The sequence below is a fragment of the Gorilla gorilla genome, chromosome X (assembly GCF_029281585.2).
Source record: "Gorilla gorilla gorilla isolate KB3781 chromosome X, NHGRI_mGorGor1-v2.1_pri, whole genome shotgun sequence".
Classification (NCBI taxonomy): Eukaryota; Metazoa; Chordata; class Mammalia; order Primates; family Hominidae; genus Gorilla; species Gorilla gorilla.
The window spans coordinates 130,263,666-130,284,676 of record NC_073247.2 but is presented as its reverse complement, the minus strand read 5'-3'; the positions used below and the strand labels follow the sequence as shown (position 1 = coordinate 130,284,676).

General features: G+C 41.4%; 1 protein-coding gene across 4 annotated transcripts in view; it reads right to left on the bottom strand.

The window, feature by feature from the left end:
• Window positions 1–21,011, bottom strand: part of DOCK11 (dedicator of cytokinesis 11) — a 190,080-nt gene that overhangs the window by 124,053 nt on the left and 45,016 nt on the right. For all 4 annotated transcript variants that reach the window (XM_031006107.3, XM_063703173.1, XM_055376223.2 and 1 more), the window contains exons 2-7: window positions 18,949–19,065; window positions 18,775–18,864; window positions 18,197–18,279; window positions 16,434–16,503; window positions 15,710–15,805; window positions 269–403 (exon numbers count right to left, since the gene is read on the bottom strand). In XM_031006107.3, coding sequence (XP_030861967.2) covers window positions 269–403; window positions 15,710–15,805; window positions 16,434–16,503; window positions 18,197–18,279; window positions 18,775–18,864; window positions 18,949–19,065 — 591 coding nt within the window. The remainder of the gene's footprint in view (window positions 1–268; window positions 404–15,709; window positions 15,806–16,433; window positions 16,504–18,196; window positions 18,280–18,774; window positions 18,865–18,948; window positions 19,066–21,011) is intronic.

The window sequence follows — 21,011 nt, the reverse complement described above, 5'->3', positions numbered from 1 at the left end:
TCAAGTGATCCTCCCACTTCAGCCTCCAGAGTAGCTGGGACCACAGGAATGTGCCACCATGCCTGGGTAATTTTTGTATTTTTTTGTAGAGACGGGGTCTCTTTGTTGCCCAGGCTGATGAACTCCTAGGCTCAAGCGATCCTCCTGCCTCAGCCTCTCAAAGTGCTGGGATTACAGGCATGAGCCACCACACCCAACCATCTGGGGTTCTTAAAAGTTTATCAATAACCCTCTTAGAAAAAGAGAAGGATTACCTCAATGGCCTTACCTGAACAACATCAATGCAGGCGTCCAAGTAGATGCAACCTTTCGATTCTTTTGAATTTTTCTCATCTTTATAGGAATTGAGAATATATGAACCGTCAGGAAGTTGGGTCAAGTAAAAATATCGTCTCTTGAATACCTACATGGGGAAAACCCAGCAATGATACATTTGTTACATATACATTGCATTTGAATAGTTTCTCTGAACTAAAAACCTCAAAAGCTTGCCAGGCATTGTGCCTGGACAATCTTCAGACAACCCTGACAAGATGTTAGGAATTATCGTTATCCTCATTTTTCTAAGATAGTGAATGAAAATCACATGATTTACCCTCAGTTAATCAAATATCTAGAGAACAATAATTGACTTAACACTTTGAAATGTATAAAGCATTCCGATATCTGAATATCCTGACCCTTTCACTATAGCATTCTTTTCCCATTTAATTGCAAACCATGATTACATCATTTTAATTTGGTTTCTATTACTACGAATCCAAGAATAAATATAAAAAGCATATATATACATATATACATATACCCACATTACATATTTCCATCTCACCTACACATGTACTCATCTACACTGTACCACTGTCTTTGCTTCTGAAAGTCCAGTTTACAGGGCACTCACAGGGAAGCACAGAGTCATTAGTTGCCTGCCAGTTGTTGTCGAGTGCCCCAAGTGCTGAGCTTTAAATCAACAGGCCTAATGGAACTATGCCATTTGTTTGGAGTTAAGGATTCACAATAGTTAAGGAGTAGCCTGTTGCTACAACTCACAGCAAAGCCCACAGGAACAGGAAAAGGTTGGGGACTGCCTGATGAGTTCATGCTGTCCCTCTATTCTCCCCTAAAAACAGACTTTGAGAGTCTGATAAAAGAGGTGAGAAAAGGGATTAGGAGCTCTCTGATGAATTGATGCTTCTTTCAGTAAGTCACAAACTGCAGGCTATGTCAAGCAATTGTCACAGTGAAAGGCAGAGCTTATTCAAGTTGCAATTTCCCAGGATGACAGATCTGAAGTCACTTCAGGGTGAGATGGGAAGAGCAGCTAGGAAATAGACTCCTGGTGATCATTGAGGAAATGCATTCCTATGCATCTTGTCTTATTCGAAGAACCTGGCTTTAAAATTTAAGCTGGTCATTTTTAACTACCCATCTGATTATCCAGTATGATCCCTGATCATTTTGAGAACTTTAATTATGGAAAGAGTATTATTTGGCAAGATCGTTCTTGCCAATAACTTAACGTCTGGCAAAGTACCTGAAACATCAATTTATTTCTCCATAGCATGACCAAGCAAAATATATAAAAGCCTTAAGGGACATTTCTTTTTAGAAAAACCAGTAAAAATAAATAACATTGATAGTTATTTTTGACTTGTATAAATATCATTGATTTTTTTAATGAATGACAAAAATATATATCAGTGTAAGGAATACCCTAACAGGTTAGACTGATAAATGCTACAGCTTCTATCTCGGGAAGGGGCCATGTTGGCTACGTGCTATCAACAGAAAAGAGTCCTAGCAGAAAACATCAGCTTGTTTTGCAATGCCAGTCAATTAAATGTTATTGTATTAGTATGCAAAGGAACAGAAAGAGAATGTGTGGGTATATTTATATCTTTCATATATGTACATATCTCATATATGTGAGAATATATACATATATTCTCATATTCAATTAATCTACATTTAAGTTTGCTGGAAGAAATCTAGATTAATATTAAAGGAAAATGTTAATCATAATGGTGATTATATATGCATGTTTGCTTATTTTCTTTATTTTTATTTTTATTTTTAGTAGACACAAGGTTTCCCTATGTTGCCCATGCTGGTCTCGAACTCCTGAGCTCAAGGGATCCTTCTGCCTCAGCCTCCCAAAAGTGAGCCACCCTGCCTGGCCTATTTGCTTATTTTCATGACAATGGTTCACATCTCTCATTAAAATGATGGGAATAGAAGGCTTAAAATTACATGCTGAGGTCATTTCAAATGAATAACATGTAATGAACACTAACTTTGTGTAACACATTGCTTTTTAAAGTTATCACAATAATTATCTATAACAAAACTAGAATACATCTTTCAGGCCAAAAGTAACATGAAAAAAATAATATGAAAAAATTTATATTTGAATTGTTCAAATCTAAAACTGAAATTCTGCTGCTTCAGTGGGACAGCCTACAGAATCCACTTGCAGAGTCAACAGCCAGCAACAAAGAGAGAGGCAGAAGAAAAGAAAATACAGAGCAAAACATTTGTGGCATACAGTCAAATTATAGTCTGAGAAATTTTTTTTTCACATACAGCTGCCTCACCAAGCAAAGAAATTCTGTGGCAGCCACCACTTCCAATATTAGCAAAGTGCATCATTACAATGGACATGGAAAGGGATATGAAATTACAGCAAATCACTTCCTGTAACATTGCAATTATATCTAAATGTGACACTAGGGTAGGTAGCTTATGAATCTGGGGAGAGAATATGATGCCTGAAAGAGCACTCAGAAAGAGCAGTTGCCTGAAAGTCTTATGATACTGATTCTCAGCCAGTATCTCCTACTAACCAGCAGTGAAATTGTCCTCAAGACTCTGCTTCTCTCAGTTTACTCACTTTTAAAATGATGACATCAGACGAGATGATCTGTAAGATCATATTTTTCCACAATCTACAAATAATTTCATTCAACTTGAACAAATAACACAGCAGCCTTCCTAGCCTGGAAGCTACTCTCCCCATGTGATTTCTCATACACTAGAAACACACAGTTTGGACAGTAAGGAATATTTTTAAAAGTCATCTCTATGTAGAAATCAGACTCTGCCCAACAACAAATTGTAAGGTCTCTTCTCATTCTAATATTTTATGATATATGTTGGGTTTCAACTTCTGAGAAGCTTTTAAGATATCTTTTGCAAAGAAGAAAGGAATATCCTAAATCTCTCCCATGGAAATCAAAGGGAAATCAGAAACATAACTTCCTAGACATTTAAAAAATTTCCACAATGCAGCTACTTAGGGTATAAGTTTATATATATTTTTTACATTTCTAAAAGAAGACAGGTGTTAAAATAACGACTATACAGAATAATGGTAATTACTCTATATCATACCTGTCATTTGAAGGCTGCAAGCCTTTTGTAACCAATAGCTAATTCTTTTAATGCTTCTTGGGGTAAGTATCATTATCCACATTTTACCTAACAGCAAACTGAGGGATCAAGAGCTCATTCAAATTCACACAGGCGGCCAGGAGCGGTGGTTCATGCCTCTAATCCCAACACTTTGGGAGGCCGAGGTGGGTGAAACATCTGAAGTCAGAAGTTCGAGACCAGCCTGGCCAACATGGTGAAACCGTGTCTCTATTAAAAATGCAAAAATTAGCCAGGCGTGGTGGCGCACCCCTGTAATCCCAGCAACTCGGGAGGCTGAGGTGAGAGAATTACTTGAACCCGGGAGGTGGAGGCTGCAGTGAGCCGAGATCACACCACTGCACTCCAGCCTGGGCGAGACAGCAAGACTCCGTCTCAAAAAAAAAAAAAGGTTCACACAGGCAAGTCACTGATAGAACTGGAATCAGAATAGGATAATGGCTACAAACAGAATCTTGCCCAAATCCTCCAATGGCTTCCCATCTTACTTTACAGTAAGATCTAAAATCCTCACCATAGCCCAGAACACTGCACAGGATTTGGCCTCAGATTACTTCTTGGATTCTATTTCTTCTCTTTTTTTTTTTTTTTTGTTTTTTTTTTTTGAGACAGAGTCTCATTCTGTCTCCCAGGCTGGAGTACAGTGGCGCGATCTCAGCTCACTGCAAGCTCCACCTCCTGGGTTCACGCCATTCTCCGGCCTCAGCCTCCTGAGTAGCTGGGACTACAGGCGCCCGCCACCACTCCCGGCTAATTTTTTTGTATTTTTAGTAGAGACGGGGTTTCACCATGTTAGCCAGGATGGTCTCGATCTGACCTCGTGATCCACCCACCTCAGCCTCCCAAAGTGTTGGGATTACAGGCATGAGCCACCACGCCCGGCCTTCCTTGGACTCTGTTTCTAATCTTTCTGCTCCAGCTACACTGGCTTATCTGCTGTTACTCAAATATCTCAAGTAAGCTCCTTTGGGTCTCTGTACTTCCTGTTTCCTCAGCCTAGAATCCTCTTTCCTCACTATCCACACAGTTTACTTTCTTACTCCTTTCACGTCTTTGCTTGAATCTCCCCTCCTCTGGGAGGCCTTCTGTACCACCTGCCCTCATCGTAGCACCCAGTTATGTCTTTTTCATGGAGTGATCCCTATACAAATATGTTATTCATTTATCTGTTTTATTTGCCGTCTCTTTCTAGCCCATGAAGTTTCATGTTTCATCTACTGCTGTTATCCCCCCAGTACCTATAACAATGCCTGGACTCAATAAAATGTTTCAAAATGAATAAACAATGAATGAATAATCCCATTTCCAGCAAAGATTCTCCAGCAGATTCTCCAGTGGTTTCATCCAACAGAATTGTGTTTCTCTGTAATGCCCACACTCTTCTTTCTCCTCCTCCTCATCTTTATTATTTTTGTTAGATGGTGAACACAGCTGAAAATGCCCCACCTTACTCAGTGAGGAACATAGATCCTGAAGAGTGGCCCATTCAGACCACCCACAACAATAAAACAGAGAACAAGCCAAAGGATTTGATTCTATAGGATCAGGTCCTGCCAAGTGTGCTGAAGGCCCCAAGCTGTTGGAATGACACACTTTTTTTTTTTTTTTTTTTTTCCGGAGACAGAGCCACACTCTGTTGCCCAGGCTGTAGTGCAGTGGTGTGATCTCGGCTTACTGCAACCTCTGCCTCCCGGATTCAAGCAATTCTCCTGCCTCAGCCTCCCGAGTAGCTGGGATTACAGGTGCATGCCACCACGCCTGGCTAATTTTTATTTTTTTGTATTTTTAGTAGAGATGGGGTTTCACCATGTTGGCCAGGCTGGTCTTGAACTTCTGGCCTCAAGTGATCTACCCACCTCAGCCTCCCAAAGTGTTGGGATTACAGGTGTGAGCTGCTGTGCCCGGCCAGATGACAACCTTTTTGAACCCCTTCTGGAGCAGGAACAAAGGCCTTTTGTCATTCAGCTGCATCAAAGATTAAACATAGGAAGGAAAGTTGGAGCACTTAGTATCCTCAAAGTAGGAAAACGGCTGGGGGTGGCGGCTCACGTCTGTAATTCCAGCACTTTGGGATGCCGAGGCGGGTGGATCACCTGAGGTCAGGAGTTCGAGACCAACCTGGCCAACATGGTGAAACCCCATCTCTGCTAAAAATACAAAAATTAGCTGGGCGTGGTGGTGCACACCTGTAATCCCAGCTACTTGAGAGGCTGAGGCTGGAGAAGTGCTTGAACCCAGGAGGCAGAGGTTGCAGTGAGCAGAGATTGCACCACTGCACTCCAGCCTGGAAGACAGAGCGAGATCCTCCGTCAAAAAAAAAAAAAGAAAGAAAGAAAAGAAAGTAGGAAAACCTTTTATCATTTTATACAGCAAATCCCAAGAGTGTTTACCTATTGTGTGTTACCTAGAGGGGTAATTATTTACTGCTAAATTGCATGAACCAGAAGCCCTTAGAAAGGATACCTCAAAGGTTTAGAGGCAGAGTAGGTAGGCCAGGAGCAATGTAGAAATGATGTGGGGGAACTTGCCTAATGTCTCAGACAGAACACAATGGAAGAGCCAGCAAGGAAAAGGAGAAAGCAGGAGAGACAGAGACATACTGGGTGGTAGAACTGTTCTGCACAAAAATGAAAGAAACAATGGGGAAAAAAACCACAGGACTTAGAAAAGTGAGTTGCAGTAATGACACCAGAATGCCAGGAACTTCATCCCGCTAAAGAACCCCTACCACTACGTTGGCAACCTGATATATCACTCACCTCTCTCCATCATGTCATTTATAGTCCTATCAAGTTTATTTTGTTTTTTTTCTTTTCAAGATGAAGTCTCACTCTGTCGCCCAGGCTGGAGTGCAGTGGCACGATCTCAGCTCACTGCAACCTCAGCCTCCTGGGTTCAAGCGATCCTCCCACCTCAGCCTCTCAAGTGGGTGGGACTATAGGTGTGTGTCACCATACCCGGCTAAGCTTTTTGTCTTTTTAGTGGAGACAGGGTTTCACCATGTTGCCCAGGCTGGTCTCGAACTCCTGACCTCAAGTGATCCTTCTGGCTTGGCCTCCCAAAGTGCTGGCATTACAAGCATGAGCCACCACACCTGGCCCCAAGTTTTAATATATGACACTCTCCTACCCACCAAGAAACTGAGTAAAAATCAAATAGCTTTTCTTAAATAATTCTACCATATCTTGGCACTGAAGAGTTCAACTATTTGATTTAAAGCCAAGTCTAGTAGGAGGGGTCTACAATCCACCCTTCTCATTACAGACAAATTATTTTATCAGATGTATTTCAGCACGGCATGTCACTGCTCAAATAATCAATGACTCTCAATTACTCACATAAGGCACACATGCCAGATACTGCATTCAAGGCCCTCCCACAATCCTAATAATATAAAATAACAACAATTGCTAACATCTGTGGGGTGCTTTGTGCATTATGGTCTCTGGTTAAGTGCTTTCCTTGTATTATTTCATTGAATCCTAGTAACAATTTGTGTGGTCATTACTGTTATGCCCTCCATATTACAGAAGAGAAATGGAGGCACAAGGTGATACCAAAGGATCAAATCAACTTCATCTCCCATGACTACTGAGCTTCACCTAACCATTCTGCCTTATACATATTGCCTGGCACACTCACTTTCTCCTTTCTGATTCACTTCCTTCGAGGCCCCGCCTTCTTCAAGAAGACTTCTCTGACCCCAGGCCACAATGATCTAGATTTATGTAGCACTTGGTCACTGTACCATCTTTAAACAATTATTTTTATTGTGTGTCTCACCTCCCCAAAAAGGTGGTTTTTTGTTTTGTTTTGTTTTTTTGAGACAGAGTCTCACTCTGTTGCCCAGGCTGGAGTGCAGTGGTGCGATCTCAGCTCACTGCAACCTCTGCCTCTCGGGTTTGAGAGATTCTGGTGCCTCAGCCTCCCGAGTAGCTGATATTACAGGTGCACGCCATGACGCCTGGCTAATTTTTGTATTTTTAGTAGAGACAGGGTTTCACTATGTTGGCCAGGCTGGTCTCGAACTTTTGACCTCAAGTTATCAGCCCACCTCGGCCTCCCAAAGTGCTGGGATTACAGGTGTGAGCCACTGTGCCCAGCCCACCTTCCCAAAAAGGTTTTAAGCTCTACATCTGACACTTCTCTCTACCCTCCACAATGCTAATACCTTGTATTAACAAGGCATTCAATATCTATTTGGTAGCCAGGTGTGGTGGGATGCACCTGTAGTCCCAGGTACTTGGGAGCCTGAGGCAAGAGGATCGCTTCAGCCCAGGTGTTGGAGGCTGCAATGAGTTATGATTGTGCCACTGCACTCCAGCCAGGGCAATATAGTAAGACCTTGTCTCTGAAAAAATTAAATTAAGAAATTATCTATTTGGTCATGAATTTGTTGATACCCAATAGTGTCTGACACATATGAAGCACCTAATAAATGGTTTTTGAGAAGTAATATGAATGAGAGAAAACAAAACATAAAAAACAAATTAGTGAAAAAATCTCTTATGCATAATAAATGAATGCAATCCATTTGTTAGCTGTAAGAGATAGTCTGGTAGATTTGAGAATACAATTGGACTAACATATCAAAAATAAAATATTTTCTCTTCCTTTTGTTCTAACACACATAGTGACCTTGACCTCCTAGCAATTATTTTAATATTGTATGTGCTTTCTTAGGTCAAATCCTCATTTGATTTGATGTTCTCCCACTGCAGAGGAGGAAAAATCCCTCCTGGAAGAGTTAAGGATTTGAGGACTTTTGGACTCTGGATATATAACAAATGGCTCTTTTTGTGCCAAAAAAATTTTAAAGGGCACTAGAAGTGAGTCATACATCAACCAGTTGAACTTGCAACCCCGATATCATATCAAGGCATTTCAGCATTTAATCGCTGAGAATGGGGAGGAGAGAGCTAGAGGAATGTGACCAAATTGAGCCAAAAAGATGCATAAAGGTGGGTGTCCCAGGAGTTGGCCAAGAATCTGCAGCAATTTTTTAAAAAATGAAAAACCACCCTGAAGATTAAATTCCTCCATATATCATTATATCTCTTAGGAGAAATAGTTCTAAATACCAGGGGAAGGCTATGTCCAATATCACAGCTATCTAAACCCACATTAAATTCCTTCATTGATATGAAAAGAAGTTGAATAAAGCAGATGTCTCTAGCAGCTACTTGGGAAATAGAGAACGTAAATGAATAGGGGTCTGTTAGGATTGTGGTTTCTGTCTAAAGGATCATGTATTCTCTATGACATCTTAAAACTTCTCTCTAATACTTTTCCAGGAATTGAAGAGTGGCAGCAAGGTACATCCTCATTAACTAGAAACCACAAATTGACGAAATTAATCACTATGATAAGGCTTGTCCTGTTTTAACTTGAATACCAAGAACAAAGCAAATTACAAGTGCTAAATGTTCACTGCACCCAAACAACCAACAGAGCGTTGGTTTTTTGTTTTTTGGGGTTTTCTTTTTGAAAATAAAAAAGGGGATGAGGTCTCACTTTGTGCTCAGGCTGGAGTGCAGTGGCACAATCATAGCTCACTGCAGCTTCAAACTCCTGGGCTCAATTCAAACTCCTGGGCTCAAGTGATCCTCCTGACTCAGCCTCTTAAGTAGCTGGGATTACAGGCACATGCCATCACACCCAGCACAACAGAGCTTCTGCAAGAACTGCATGATGCATCCTCTTCAGTGAGAGGAAGTGCTTGGGCACAGAGCACTGTGACTCGTGGAGTGATGCACATTATTCGCAGCTTTCCTGTAGCCCAGGCTCCTCAGGGCAAGTTTCTCAGCCAACAATGAGGTTATACTCAGCAAGCACTTCTGGGAAAATATGCCCATTTCAGAAGGTGGTACAGATTATATCTTAACAACTGACCAGAGCAGGGGGAAAGCTATATATTGGGGAAAATATAAATTTTTATCCTATAAATATTTGGTCTTATAATCTTCCAATACGAAGAACTCAGCCTAGTTCCTCTACCAGCCCCTCTTTTCCCTACAGCCCATCGACTTGAATGCACTGCAAGTCATTGCAAGAACTATCGACTTGAATGTTCTTGTAAAACTTGCTGGCAAGCTAGCTAGGAAGGTTAAACTGTCTACAGCAACCCATATACAAATTAGTTTGGCTATATTATTTAGATTGCATTAAAGGCCATGTGGTTGCTTTCTCAAAAGATCTTATAAAGTTGGAATCTTCTAATTCCCTTTTATCAACTGCACTTTGCTGAGTCTCTTCTAATACTCTTTCCTTCGTTTTATTTTTGCACTTTCTCTCACGATATGATTCCTCCCTTCCTTGCTATTAGAGTCCTCCTTCCCTCCCTTTTTTTTTTGAGACAGAGTGTTGCTCTGTCACCCAGGCTGGAGTGCAGTGGCACAATCTTGGCTCACTGCAACCTCCACCTCTTAAACTCAGGTGATCCTCCCACTTAAGCCTCCAGAGTAGCTGGGACTATAGGAGTGCACCACCACGCCTAGCTAACTACCTTTGTATTTTTTGTAAAGGCAAGGTTTCGTCATGTTGCTCAGGCTGGTCATGAACACCTGGGCAGATTCCTTTATTTCTAACAGTCAAAATGTCCAGCAAAACAACTCAGACCTATTTCTAAAATCAGTTTAAAGTTGCGCATAATTTCAAACTTTCCAAAGAACTGACTGTAATTTTTTTTTAAGAGATCGAGTATTGCTCTGTCAGTCAGACTGGAGTACAGTCATGCAATCACAGCTCACTGTAGCTTTGACCTCCCAGGCTCAAGCGATCCTCCCACCTCAGCTTCTCAAGTAGCTGCAAATACAGGCATGCGTCACCATGCCCAGCTAATTTTTTTATTTTTTGAAGAGACAGGGCTCGCTATGTTGCCCAGGCTAGTTTCGAACTCCCAAACTCAAGCAATCTTCCTGCCTTGGCCTCCCAAAGTGCTAAGATTGCAGGCGTGAGCCACTGTGCCCAGCACATAATTTTTAAAATTTAGAAATTTCTTAATGAATAAAGACGCTTAAACGTACACCTCTCTCTAAAAGGCACCAAGATGCCTTGCTTTTATTCCCTAGCAATTCCAGAGGGATCTGCAGGCCAGTGTCAAGCCACAGGGCATCAAATAAGCTCAGCTAAAACACAGGGAAGAAGCTTGGCTTATGGAGGCTGTTATTTGCCACTGAGTCATGGTTAATAACCAGATCTGCTCTTGCTTCCTAGTTAGTTTGCCGTGAGTTTGCAGGGGCTATCGAAGCTTGGATTCTCCAAAAAGAAAAGATTCTTTGCTCTCAACTCTGCAAGCTCTGGCCCTGAGGTGCTGGTTGCTAAATCTACCAACGCTTCTTACCAGTGTGGGCTGGAGTTCCTAGCGGGCAGGGAACTCCAGATGCTCTAAGGATAAACCTGCCTCCAGGATTGGGGAAATGACTCAGATAATAGCACACCTGAGTCATCTTCCCATTTGCTTATGAGCTTCATTAGTATTCTTCACTTCAAACATTACCATAGTAGAAAAAAAATACATAGAAACTTTCCTCTCAAACTCTGTCAACCCTTTGTCTCAGTTCTTCTGCCTCTGCCTTTTCCAATTATCCAAGAGCTGGGTCAGCTGCTCACCTCATCTTTAGCTTTAGCCTCCTATGCCTGAAACAATCCAGACGTGATGCAGGAAGAACTTATATGATCCCCCACCCTGTAACAGAGCACTGAAAGGTACAAACCAGACTCTCCCAGTGTGCCTTAGTTCATAGGCCTGGACTTGTGCTTTGGCCTTCACTTCAAGTTCTAGCCTGGAAACTATAAAACTGCTCCCCCTTTTCAATCCTCTGCCCCATACACTCACTTGCCCTGTATTGATACAGAAAGAGAACATGAAAAAATGATGTGTCAACACTGCAGTTCCAACTAATTTCAATAATGTTGAACTAAATAACAGTTAAAACACTTTTTTTTTTTTTTGAGATAAGGTGTCACTCTGTCACCCAGGCTGGAGTGCAGTGGCTCAATCTCGCCTCACTACAGCCTCGACCTCCCAGGCTGAAGTGATCCTCCTACTTCAATGTCCCAAGTACCTGGGACTACAGGGGAGCACCAATTCACATGGCTAATTTTGTTCATTTTTGTAGAGACAGGGTCTCGCTATGTTGCCTAGGCTGGTCTTAAACTCCTGGGTTCAAGTGATCCTCCCATATTGGCTTCCCAAAGTGCTGGGATTATAGGCATGAACTACCACGCCTGGCCCAAAATACAATTATTAGGGGAAAAAGTAATCTTGGCAAAATGCCTCAGAAGGTTCTAGCTGAACCTTCCTCTGATTCCCATTCTAGCTGTGACAAATTCTGAAATACAACACTACTGCTATGGCTCAGGAGATGAAATCAGAAGAGTTTGAAATCCAACATGGAGATTCATAATTTATAATGGAAAAGAGTGGGGATAAATGAAACTCATAACCAGAAACAGTTCCCAAACCTCAATATGGCCTTTGCATTTCAAAGTATTTCCTATTAACTTTTTTTAAGCTGTGTAGTAGCCAGTCATGGTGGCTGATGCCTGTAATCTCAGAATTTTGGGAGGACAAGGTGGGAGGATCACTTGAGTCCAGGAGTTTGAGACCAGCCTGCACAACATAGGGAGACCCCATCTCTACCAAAAACAAACAAACAAACAAAATTAGCTGGGCACGGTGCTATGTGCCTGTGGTCCCAGCTACTTGGGAGGCTGAAGTGGGAGGATTGCTTGAGCCTGGGAGTTTGAGACTGCAGTGAGCCGTGATCGCGCCACTGCACTCCAGCCTGGGCGACACAGTGAGACTGTCTCAAAAACAAATAAATAAATGATAAAAATAAAGATAAAAGTTGTGTAGCTTCATATGACCAATTAACTTGGTTTATTCCTCTTTTCCTTCCTTTGCCTGATGTTTGGTAGAGATTTTTTAAAAAGAAAGAAATAGGCCGAGCACAGTGGCTCACACCTGTAATCCCAGCACTTTGGGAGGCTGAGGCAGGTGGATCACTTGAGATCAGGAGTTCGAGACGAGCCTGGCCACATGGTGAGACCCCGTCTCTAATAAAAATACAAAAATTAGCCAGGCATGGTGGCGTGCACCTGTAATCCCAGCTACACAGGAGGCTGAGGCAGGAGAATGGCTTAAACCCGGGAGGTGGAGGTTGCAGTGAGCTGAGATTGCACCTCTGCACTCCATCCTGGTGCAACAGAGCTAGGAGCCATCTCAAAAAAAAAAAAAAGTTTTTATATGTTAATGATCACACACACACACATACACACACACACACAGAATATGAGCAGCTGAGGATAAAAAGAGGCAAAGCAAAGAGCCTAGCTCAGCTGCAGCAAAACAACAATTAGCTGGAGACAAGTGGCAGCTGTCCCCTTCAGCTGTGGGCTATGTGGTCACCAGGTTGCCTCGGACCCACCACACACTCTATGAATTTATGGCTCCTGCCTGGTCACTGTTAGTGCTAGAGTTTCCAAGCTCAAGGATAAGAAACACACAAGCTGAACAATCAACCTCTGCCTAACTAATTGTATTAGTTTCCTATTGCTGTTGTAATAAATTACCACAAATTTGATGGCTTAAAATAGCACAAATTTATTATCTTATAGTTTCGCAGGTTAGAAGTCTGACATGGGTCTCACTGGGCTAAAATCAAGGTGTCAGCAGAGCTATGTTCCTTTCTGGATGCTGCATGGGAGAATCCATTTTCTTACCTTTTCCGGCTTCTAGAAGCTGCCTGCATTTCTCGGCCTGTGACTCCTTTCTGTACCCTCAAAGCCAGCAAGACAGCATCTCTCTCTGGCCCTCCTTCTGTTCTCACATCTCTTTCCCTGACTGTCCTTTTCTGCCTCCCTCTTCCACTTATGGGGTTCTTGAAATTGCACTGGGCCCACCTGCATAATTGTGGATACCGTCCCTCCTGCCGATTAGTAATTTTAATTCCTCTTTGCCATGTAGGGGACCATTGACTGGTTCCAGGGATTAAGACATGGACATCTTTGAGAGGCCATCAATTCCTCCTATCACATCAATCAATCAATGTGTATTTCACAAATTATGAGAGAAAATGTAAAGCATGTGCTTTTTGGCTTATAATATATGGACTCCTACAAAATTAGAAGTTGTTTGTAAGGCAAATTAAAGTTGAAAGGTATTAAACTAAAGGAATCTGTGGTGAATTATTCTGTAAAGATATTAATTTCCTAACATCTTATTTTATGAATCCAGATTTTTGCACATTTACTTTATGTGAGGCTAAGGCTTAAATGTGGGTAAAACCATCCATTCCTTCATGCATTTATTTATTTAATTTAGAGACAGCATCTAATTCTGTTGCCCAGGCTGGAGTGCAGTGGTGTGATCATAGCTCACTGCAGCCTCGAACTCCTGGGCTCAAGCGATCCTCCTGCCTTGGCCTCCCAAAGTGCTGGGATTACAGGTATGAGCCTCCTGCCTGGCCCTATTTGAATATTTTGAGAATCTGTGGGAAAGGGACTGCAGTCAAAAACGATACAACCATTTTCTGATAATCCACACAGAAATGTAACCTTCACACGTACATTTCTGAACCTGATAACTCTGGCAGGAAAAATATTGTTAATAAACCCTTGAGTCTCATTCAGCTGGTGAGCACTGATAGTATACTGATTAAGAGCATAGGCTCTGACATCAGCCTACCTAGGTTCAAATCCTACCTCTGAAAACTTGGAGCTGTGGGACCTTGGGTTAATTATTGAATTTCTCTGAGCTTCACTTTCCAAATCTATAAACTAAGAATAGTTAGCAGTACCTATTGCATAGGGCAGCCATGAGAATTAAACAAGATACAGAATATAAAACACCCAGTATGGTGCCTGGTACGTATTAAGTCCTTAATAAATGGTTTCTCTTATTATCACCACTTGCTGATGCCCATGCTTAGGTGCAAGCGATATACAGGAAGTATCCTACAACTTGGATTCATTATTTTCAGGGCTTGAAAATGAAAGTGAGAACAGGACATGATCACCAAAAGGAAGGCAGCAGGCAAAATATTAAATTAAGATAAAATTTGAGTCTTCCCTTGGTAGATACCCATGGTTTCTACTTGCAGCCTGTGTGAAAGATAGAATGACCTTCAATACTTAATGCAAGTGTGAATCATCCTCAGAAAACCACATGATTTTATATTGAATATCTGAAAGAACAGTTATATTTGGTATCAGAGCATAATTTGTTTTTCTGCTCAGAATCCTCATGTAGCTTATTTTCCCTTTGGATTTTAATGGCTCTTTACAGCCTCCCAAATAAGTGAACCTCATGTCCAAGGTGTTCAAGGCTCTGCACAATTTTATCCTTTTTTGTAAAAAAAAAAAAAAAATTATCTATTTATTTTTGAGATACACTCTCCCTCTGTTGCCCAGGCTGGAGTGCAGTGGTGCCATCTTGGCTCACTGCAACCTCCGTCTCCTGGGATCAAGGGCTTCTCCCAGGCTCAAGGGATTCTCCCACCTCAGTCTCCTGAGTAGCTGGGACTACAGGTGTGTGCTATCACGCCAGGCTAATTTTTGTAGTTTTTGTAGAGATGGGGTTTCATCATGTTGCACAGGCTGGTCTCGAACTCCTGCCCTCAAGCAATCCACCCACCTCGGCCTCCCAAAGAAGGAGGGACTACAGGTGTGAGCTACTGCACCCAGCCCAATTTTATCCTTTTCAACGTTTCAACTTTTATCTCACTTAAACCCCTTATGCAAACTCACTATCCTGTCAAACTACAAAACTTTCTAGTTAGACTGTTCCGACTGCACTAAAGGACTGCTTTGTGTACTAGTTAAAATAGTATATTTCTTGTCTAGTCTGGAGGCTGAGACCAGGGACCACATCTTAGATATCTACATATTTCCCCATAGTGACTAATATGTAATAAGTACCTAATTAATATTTGCTAAAGAAATGGATTACTTGTCCTTCCACTCATTAAGGTCATTTCTACATATGAAACTTTGATGCCCATTTTTCAAAGCTATTTTCCTCCTTCAACTGACAGCCTCCTTTTTAAACATCCTGATTCACCAGATAATCATTACATTATATGTCTTTAAAAAGTTGCACTTCTAAATTTATCCTGATGTTTTAGATTTTTTAAATTCCATATGTCTGTGAGAATCCTCTCCTTTTTTTTTTTTTTTTTTTTTTTTGCTAGGGCTCTTTGTAAAATAAATATTGTTTCCAGATAGGCTACTTATGCCAATATCGTTAAAATGATGGAATAATATAATAACTACTTCCTACCTTCATGGTTACTGTGATGGTACTATTTACATTTGCTTTATGCAACCAGCCTTGTTTTATCACACCACCCTTCTGAGAACATAAAGAAGATGAGTCCTGAAATAGAATAAAAATTATCAGTAAAACAACAGCCAGCCTGCCATCTAATTAGCGAAACATTTAGGGGCACAGAATGAGGCCCTGCCCATTTCCTAATTAAAACATAAAGTCCCCTCTTCCCCGTGAGGATTTAAAATAGTTGACTGTAGAATGAAAGGCTCTGTGCTATGCACACAGTAGGCACTCAGTATTTACTGAATGGTATGGGCTCTCTTCTGGGAAATCTTCTGCATTATGTAAACAGTCGAACTGCACCTCGAAATGTCACAGACATCCGGGCCATCTGTCCCAAGAGGAATCTATCAGGCAGGAGAGTCCAGATGAATCACCACACCACATGCCCAACTCAAGAAAAGCAACTCCACAAGCATGTCCCACAGGTGGTGGAACATGTTTATGTACAAATCATAGCCCCTCTCACTTGATTTTTTTTCCTAAACCCTACTTGGAAATACAGTAATTAAAAAAAAAATTGAAAAGCACCCGGTTTGAAAGCTGGCCACAGATCATTCCAAAATAATTATTTCCTTCATATTTTCTCAAGAAATTCCCTTTGAAATCTTTTTCAGCAAAGTGACCGTGAGGAAACTAGCACAGTTACCCCCACTGTTGCCCCCATTCTTACCTCATCTTTCTCACAGTCTTCATCTATCTCAAATACATGATTAGGAATCTTTTCTGGTCTCAAAGATTTACTGCAAATATAAGAGAACTGTCTTAGACACTAAACAGACCAAAAAAAAAAAAGAAAAACAACACAAAAACACAACAATAATGACAACAACAGTAAAAGCAAGATGAGCAGATTTCTTTCTTTCACAAACGAGAAAATGCCAAGACATCCTATTCTCCTTTCCAAATTCAGATTATCCCCTTTGAGTAAACTTACTGTAAGTTTCTGTTTCTGTAAGGACTTCCACATATGTGGCCAGCAGCAAAGACATAACTAAGCCCAGAAACTTAGGGAGGGCAGAAGTTGCTAAGGAACCTGTGCCAGAGCTGTTAGTGGTGGCAGAACTTCTCCTTCCCTGGGTCAAAAAACAACACAGGCCAGGCGTGGTGGCTCAAACCTGTAATCCCAACACTTTGGGAGGCAGAGGCGGGTGGATCACCTGAGGTCAGGAGTTCAAGACCAGCCTGGCCAACAGGGTGAAACCCCGTCTCCACCAAAAATTAAAAAAAAAAAAAAAATTAGCTGGGGGTGATGGCGGGTGCCTGTAAGCCCAGCTACTCAGGAGGCTGAGGCAGAAGAATCGCCTGAACCCGGGAGGCAGAGGTTGCAGTGAGCCGAGATCGCGCCACTGCACTCCAGCCTGGGTGACAAAAAAAAAAAAAAAAAGCAACAGTGTAATTCTGGCTCTTGCATTTGTTTGTTGTATGACCTTGGACTGGTCATTTTAGGACTCTGTTTTCTTTTTCTTTTTCTTTTTTTTTTCCCCAAGGACCAGGCTGTCATATAGGACTCAGTTTTCTCCTCTTTTGGAAAGTGCTCTGAAAACTACAAAAGGCTAAACAAATGTCTTATTCCTCTGCTATTTGTTCCAAAAACATTTCCCATATGACATCCTGTGAGGAATTAGTGCAGAGATGAGAAAATGGAGAGCTCAAACAGGTTAAGTGACTGAGCCATGGTCATCCAGCTAGTAAGTGGTAGAAATAAGATTTGAGCCCCAACAGTCTGGCTCCTGGGCCAGTGTGCTCATGCCATTCCTTCAATTCAACTGAAAGAGATGCACTTTTTCCAAGGGATGGCTAGGTTCATCAAACTGAACTAATTATCATCAAGCTTTTTCACTGACACTACTGGAAAATGCTCACTACATTATCCACCATCAGCTATATTTTAGTTTATGATCAATACAGGTTCACTAAAGCCAAAAAGTGAGCTCTCATACATTTTGGAATTTCAAAGAGGAAAGTTAAAACCTATTCAATTAACCAAAACACTGCACTTAACCAAACATGCAGGTTACTTGAAGATTTGCTTTATTACAAATTATAACTGAAAGGTTTCACAAGTGGTGTTTGTTTTGAGACGGAGTCTCCATCTGTCGCCCAGGCTGGAGTGCGATGGCATGATCTCCGCTCACTGCAACCTCTGCCTCCCGGGTTTACAACATTGTCCTGCCTCACCCTCCCAAGTAGCTGAGACTACAGGCGCCTGCCACCACGCCCGGCTAATTTTTTGTATTTTTAGTAGAGACAGGGTTTCACCGTGTTAGCCAGGATGGTCTCGATCTCCTGACCTCATGATCTGCCCTCCTCGGCCTCCCAAAGTGCTGGGATTACAGGCGTGAGCCACCGCACCCGGCCTCACAAGTGGTTTTAACAAGGTAAAAAAGCTTAATAATTCTCCTGTTGCATGTTTCCCTGGAATGCTAAACTTACCATGGCAACATTCGAAAGTCCCCAGAGAAGTCCTCATACTTGTAGTTTACCACGTGCCAATCTGTGCTATAGGTTTTAATACACTGAAAGAAAACAGGAATCTTGAATTTGAAATATAGGAAAAGTACATATATATCCACTTTTTAAAACTCTGGTACTATGCCGACAGGCTTTCTAAAACCATTTGGCAATTACTGGTACTGGGATCTTCCTTTATGGATTAACTGTGTCTCTCTTACCCAGTTGGTGGCAATAAATCCCAATTCATATGCCTTTGGAATACTCTGACTCTCAGTGCAAAGAGTATTCAAATCCAAAAGGAAAACACTAAGGTCATATGCACCTTGTGGAAATGTTTAAGCTTTATCATCATATAGACTTGTTAACATCATATAGACTTGTTATTTAGGACAGTTAATGTTAGTAATTTTATTTTACCTTTACATTAAAGGAAGACTACTTTAAATATTTTACATTTATTTATTTATAAACAGGTTACAAATACATAAAGACATATAAATACTGTATATATTTTAAATATATGAAGAATATTCTTCTGTGGCCTTTGAGCCTCTTACCTCTTTAACAAATAAACTCTGGGCCCTCTTTTCAGCATCTTCTGGTACAGTAGACTGCACCGTTCTGCGTTGACGACCTATCACCGAGATCTGGAACACAAAGAACATTTTTGCTGTAAGAACTGGCTTGAAAAATAGGGTTTTTTTTCTTTAAAGAAGTGTTTGTGAACTCACAGATATATCTTCCATTGGGAACATAAGCAGATCTCGGAGGGGGTCGCTGTAAATCTGGGTTTTTCTTTGGGCAATAACATTCTCATAGTCCAGGGGCTCAACAACTTTGGCCTTTTCCTTTATAAGAGACAAAAGTAAAGTTATTATGATCAAACTCACAAGAGTTAAATAACTTTCTTTGTACTAAAGATACATTACTTCTCAAAGGAAGGGATTACTGATACTTTTAAGTACTTAATTGAGACAGTTTCACAAGAGAAATATTCTTCATAGCTAGACACATACCACAAACACATACACACACACACACACACACACACACATAAACACACACACACACACACAGACATTCTCTTGCTAAAGATAAAGAGTTCTGGCTGGGCATGGTGGCTCATGCCTGTAATCCCAGTACTTTGGGAGGCTGAGGAAGGTGGATGACTTGAGCCCAGGAATTAGAGATCAGCCTGGGCAACATGAGAAAACCCCATCTCAACAAAAAGTACAAAAATTAGCTGGGTGTGATAGCCCATGCCTGTAGTCCCAGCCACTCGGGAGGCTGAGGCAGGAGGATCACTTGAGCCTGGGAGGTTGAGGTTGTAGTGATCCGTGATTGTGCCACTTTATATCTGGGCAACAGAGCAAGATCCTGTCTCTCCAAAAAAAAAAAAAAAAAAAAGTTCTGGAGAAATAGAACTGTGTTATTCTACTTAATCTGTGTGCCTTCTAAAAATTATTGAATTTTAAGTAAAACAAAAAGTGGCATACTTGGAAGTGTGCCTGTTGGTATTTACTGCATCTGTACTACTCTCTGGGCAACGTTGGAGGAGAAAGTATCAACATTCATGTTCCTACTCTGTACCAGGGACACTGTCCCATGGGCATACTAAGTTCCAGCATAGCTGGGGCAGGCATAGATACTAGAGATGCTTGATCCCATGGGCAGGTTATGAAAGGGTTAGGTTCAAGGTGACAAAGTCAGTGGGTCCCTGCTGGACTTCTAGGCGAGCTGGCCATTGACAGTAGGACCCAGACTGAAGCTAAAGTAACAAGAGGCAGGGTCAGTGATGCTAAGAAAGCCAGGATGTAACATAATAAGAGTAGTGGTAACAGTTCACATTTACTGAGCCCTTTCTATATGCCAGGCACTGTGCTAAGCGCTTTCTGTACATTTTTTCATGTAACACTCATAGCAATATGAAACAGATTGAATCATTATCCCCATTTTACAGATGCAGAGACTCTGGACCTAACTGAGGTTAAGTAACTTGCCTGCCTTCAGAACTGGAATTCAAACCCAGGTCTGTGACTGCAAAGGCTCTGCTTTTCTTTTTCCCCTCAGAAATACACAAAGACGGCACCCACTTCTGCACACCCATGGCTGACCCTGCAGCTGTGTGTACACATGCAACTGACTTCAATGTCTATCATCACTAGTTTTGATTGTCACAGGTGTGCATGCCATAAGCCTCAACCTCCACAGCCATATGAGGTGACCCTGACTTCCACCACTGGCCATCACTACTGTACATGCACCCACAGCTGTCATGCGTGCACATCACCAGCCCTTGACCCCTGCAACTGTGGGGGAGCGGGGGGCGGAAAAAAGAAGAAAGAAATATACCAAGATTCTCATGTGCATGGTACTGAACTGGGAATGGGATCCCACTATTTACCTTCCTATCATTTTTTTTCCTTCATTGAACTTACCACAATCTGATATACCATCTATTTCACCTCTCTGACTATTTGAGGGTAGGGATTTTCTTTTATTTGTTTACTTCTTTAATCCCAGCACTTAGAATACCTGGCACACGGTAGACATCCAGTCATTAATTGCTGATGAACTTTGAGATATTCAGATTCAACCAGAGCCATATCTCAACACTCTATTCTAAATCAAGCTGGGCAGACAGTAGTAATTTTTAATGATGATGTTTCATATGAAATTATTTCCTTAAAATTTTATAATAAAAACTGTATAAAAACCCCAAATATAATTTATATTAAGACTTAATATTATAATAGCATCGGGATTATACTTGTATTTTTGTACATAGTATTTG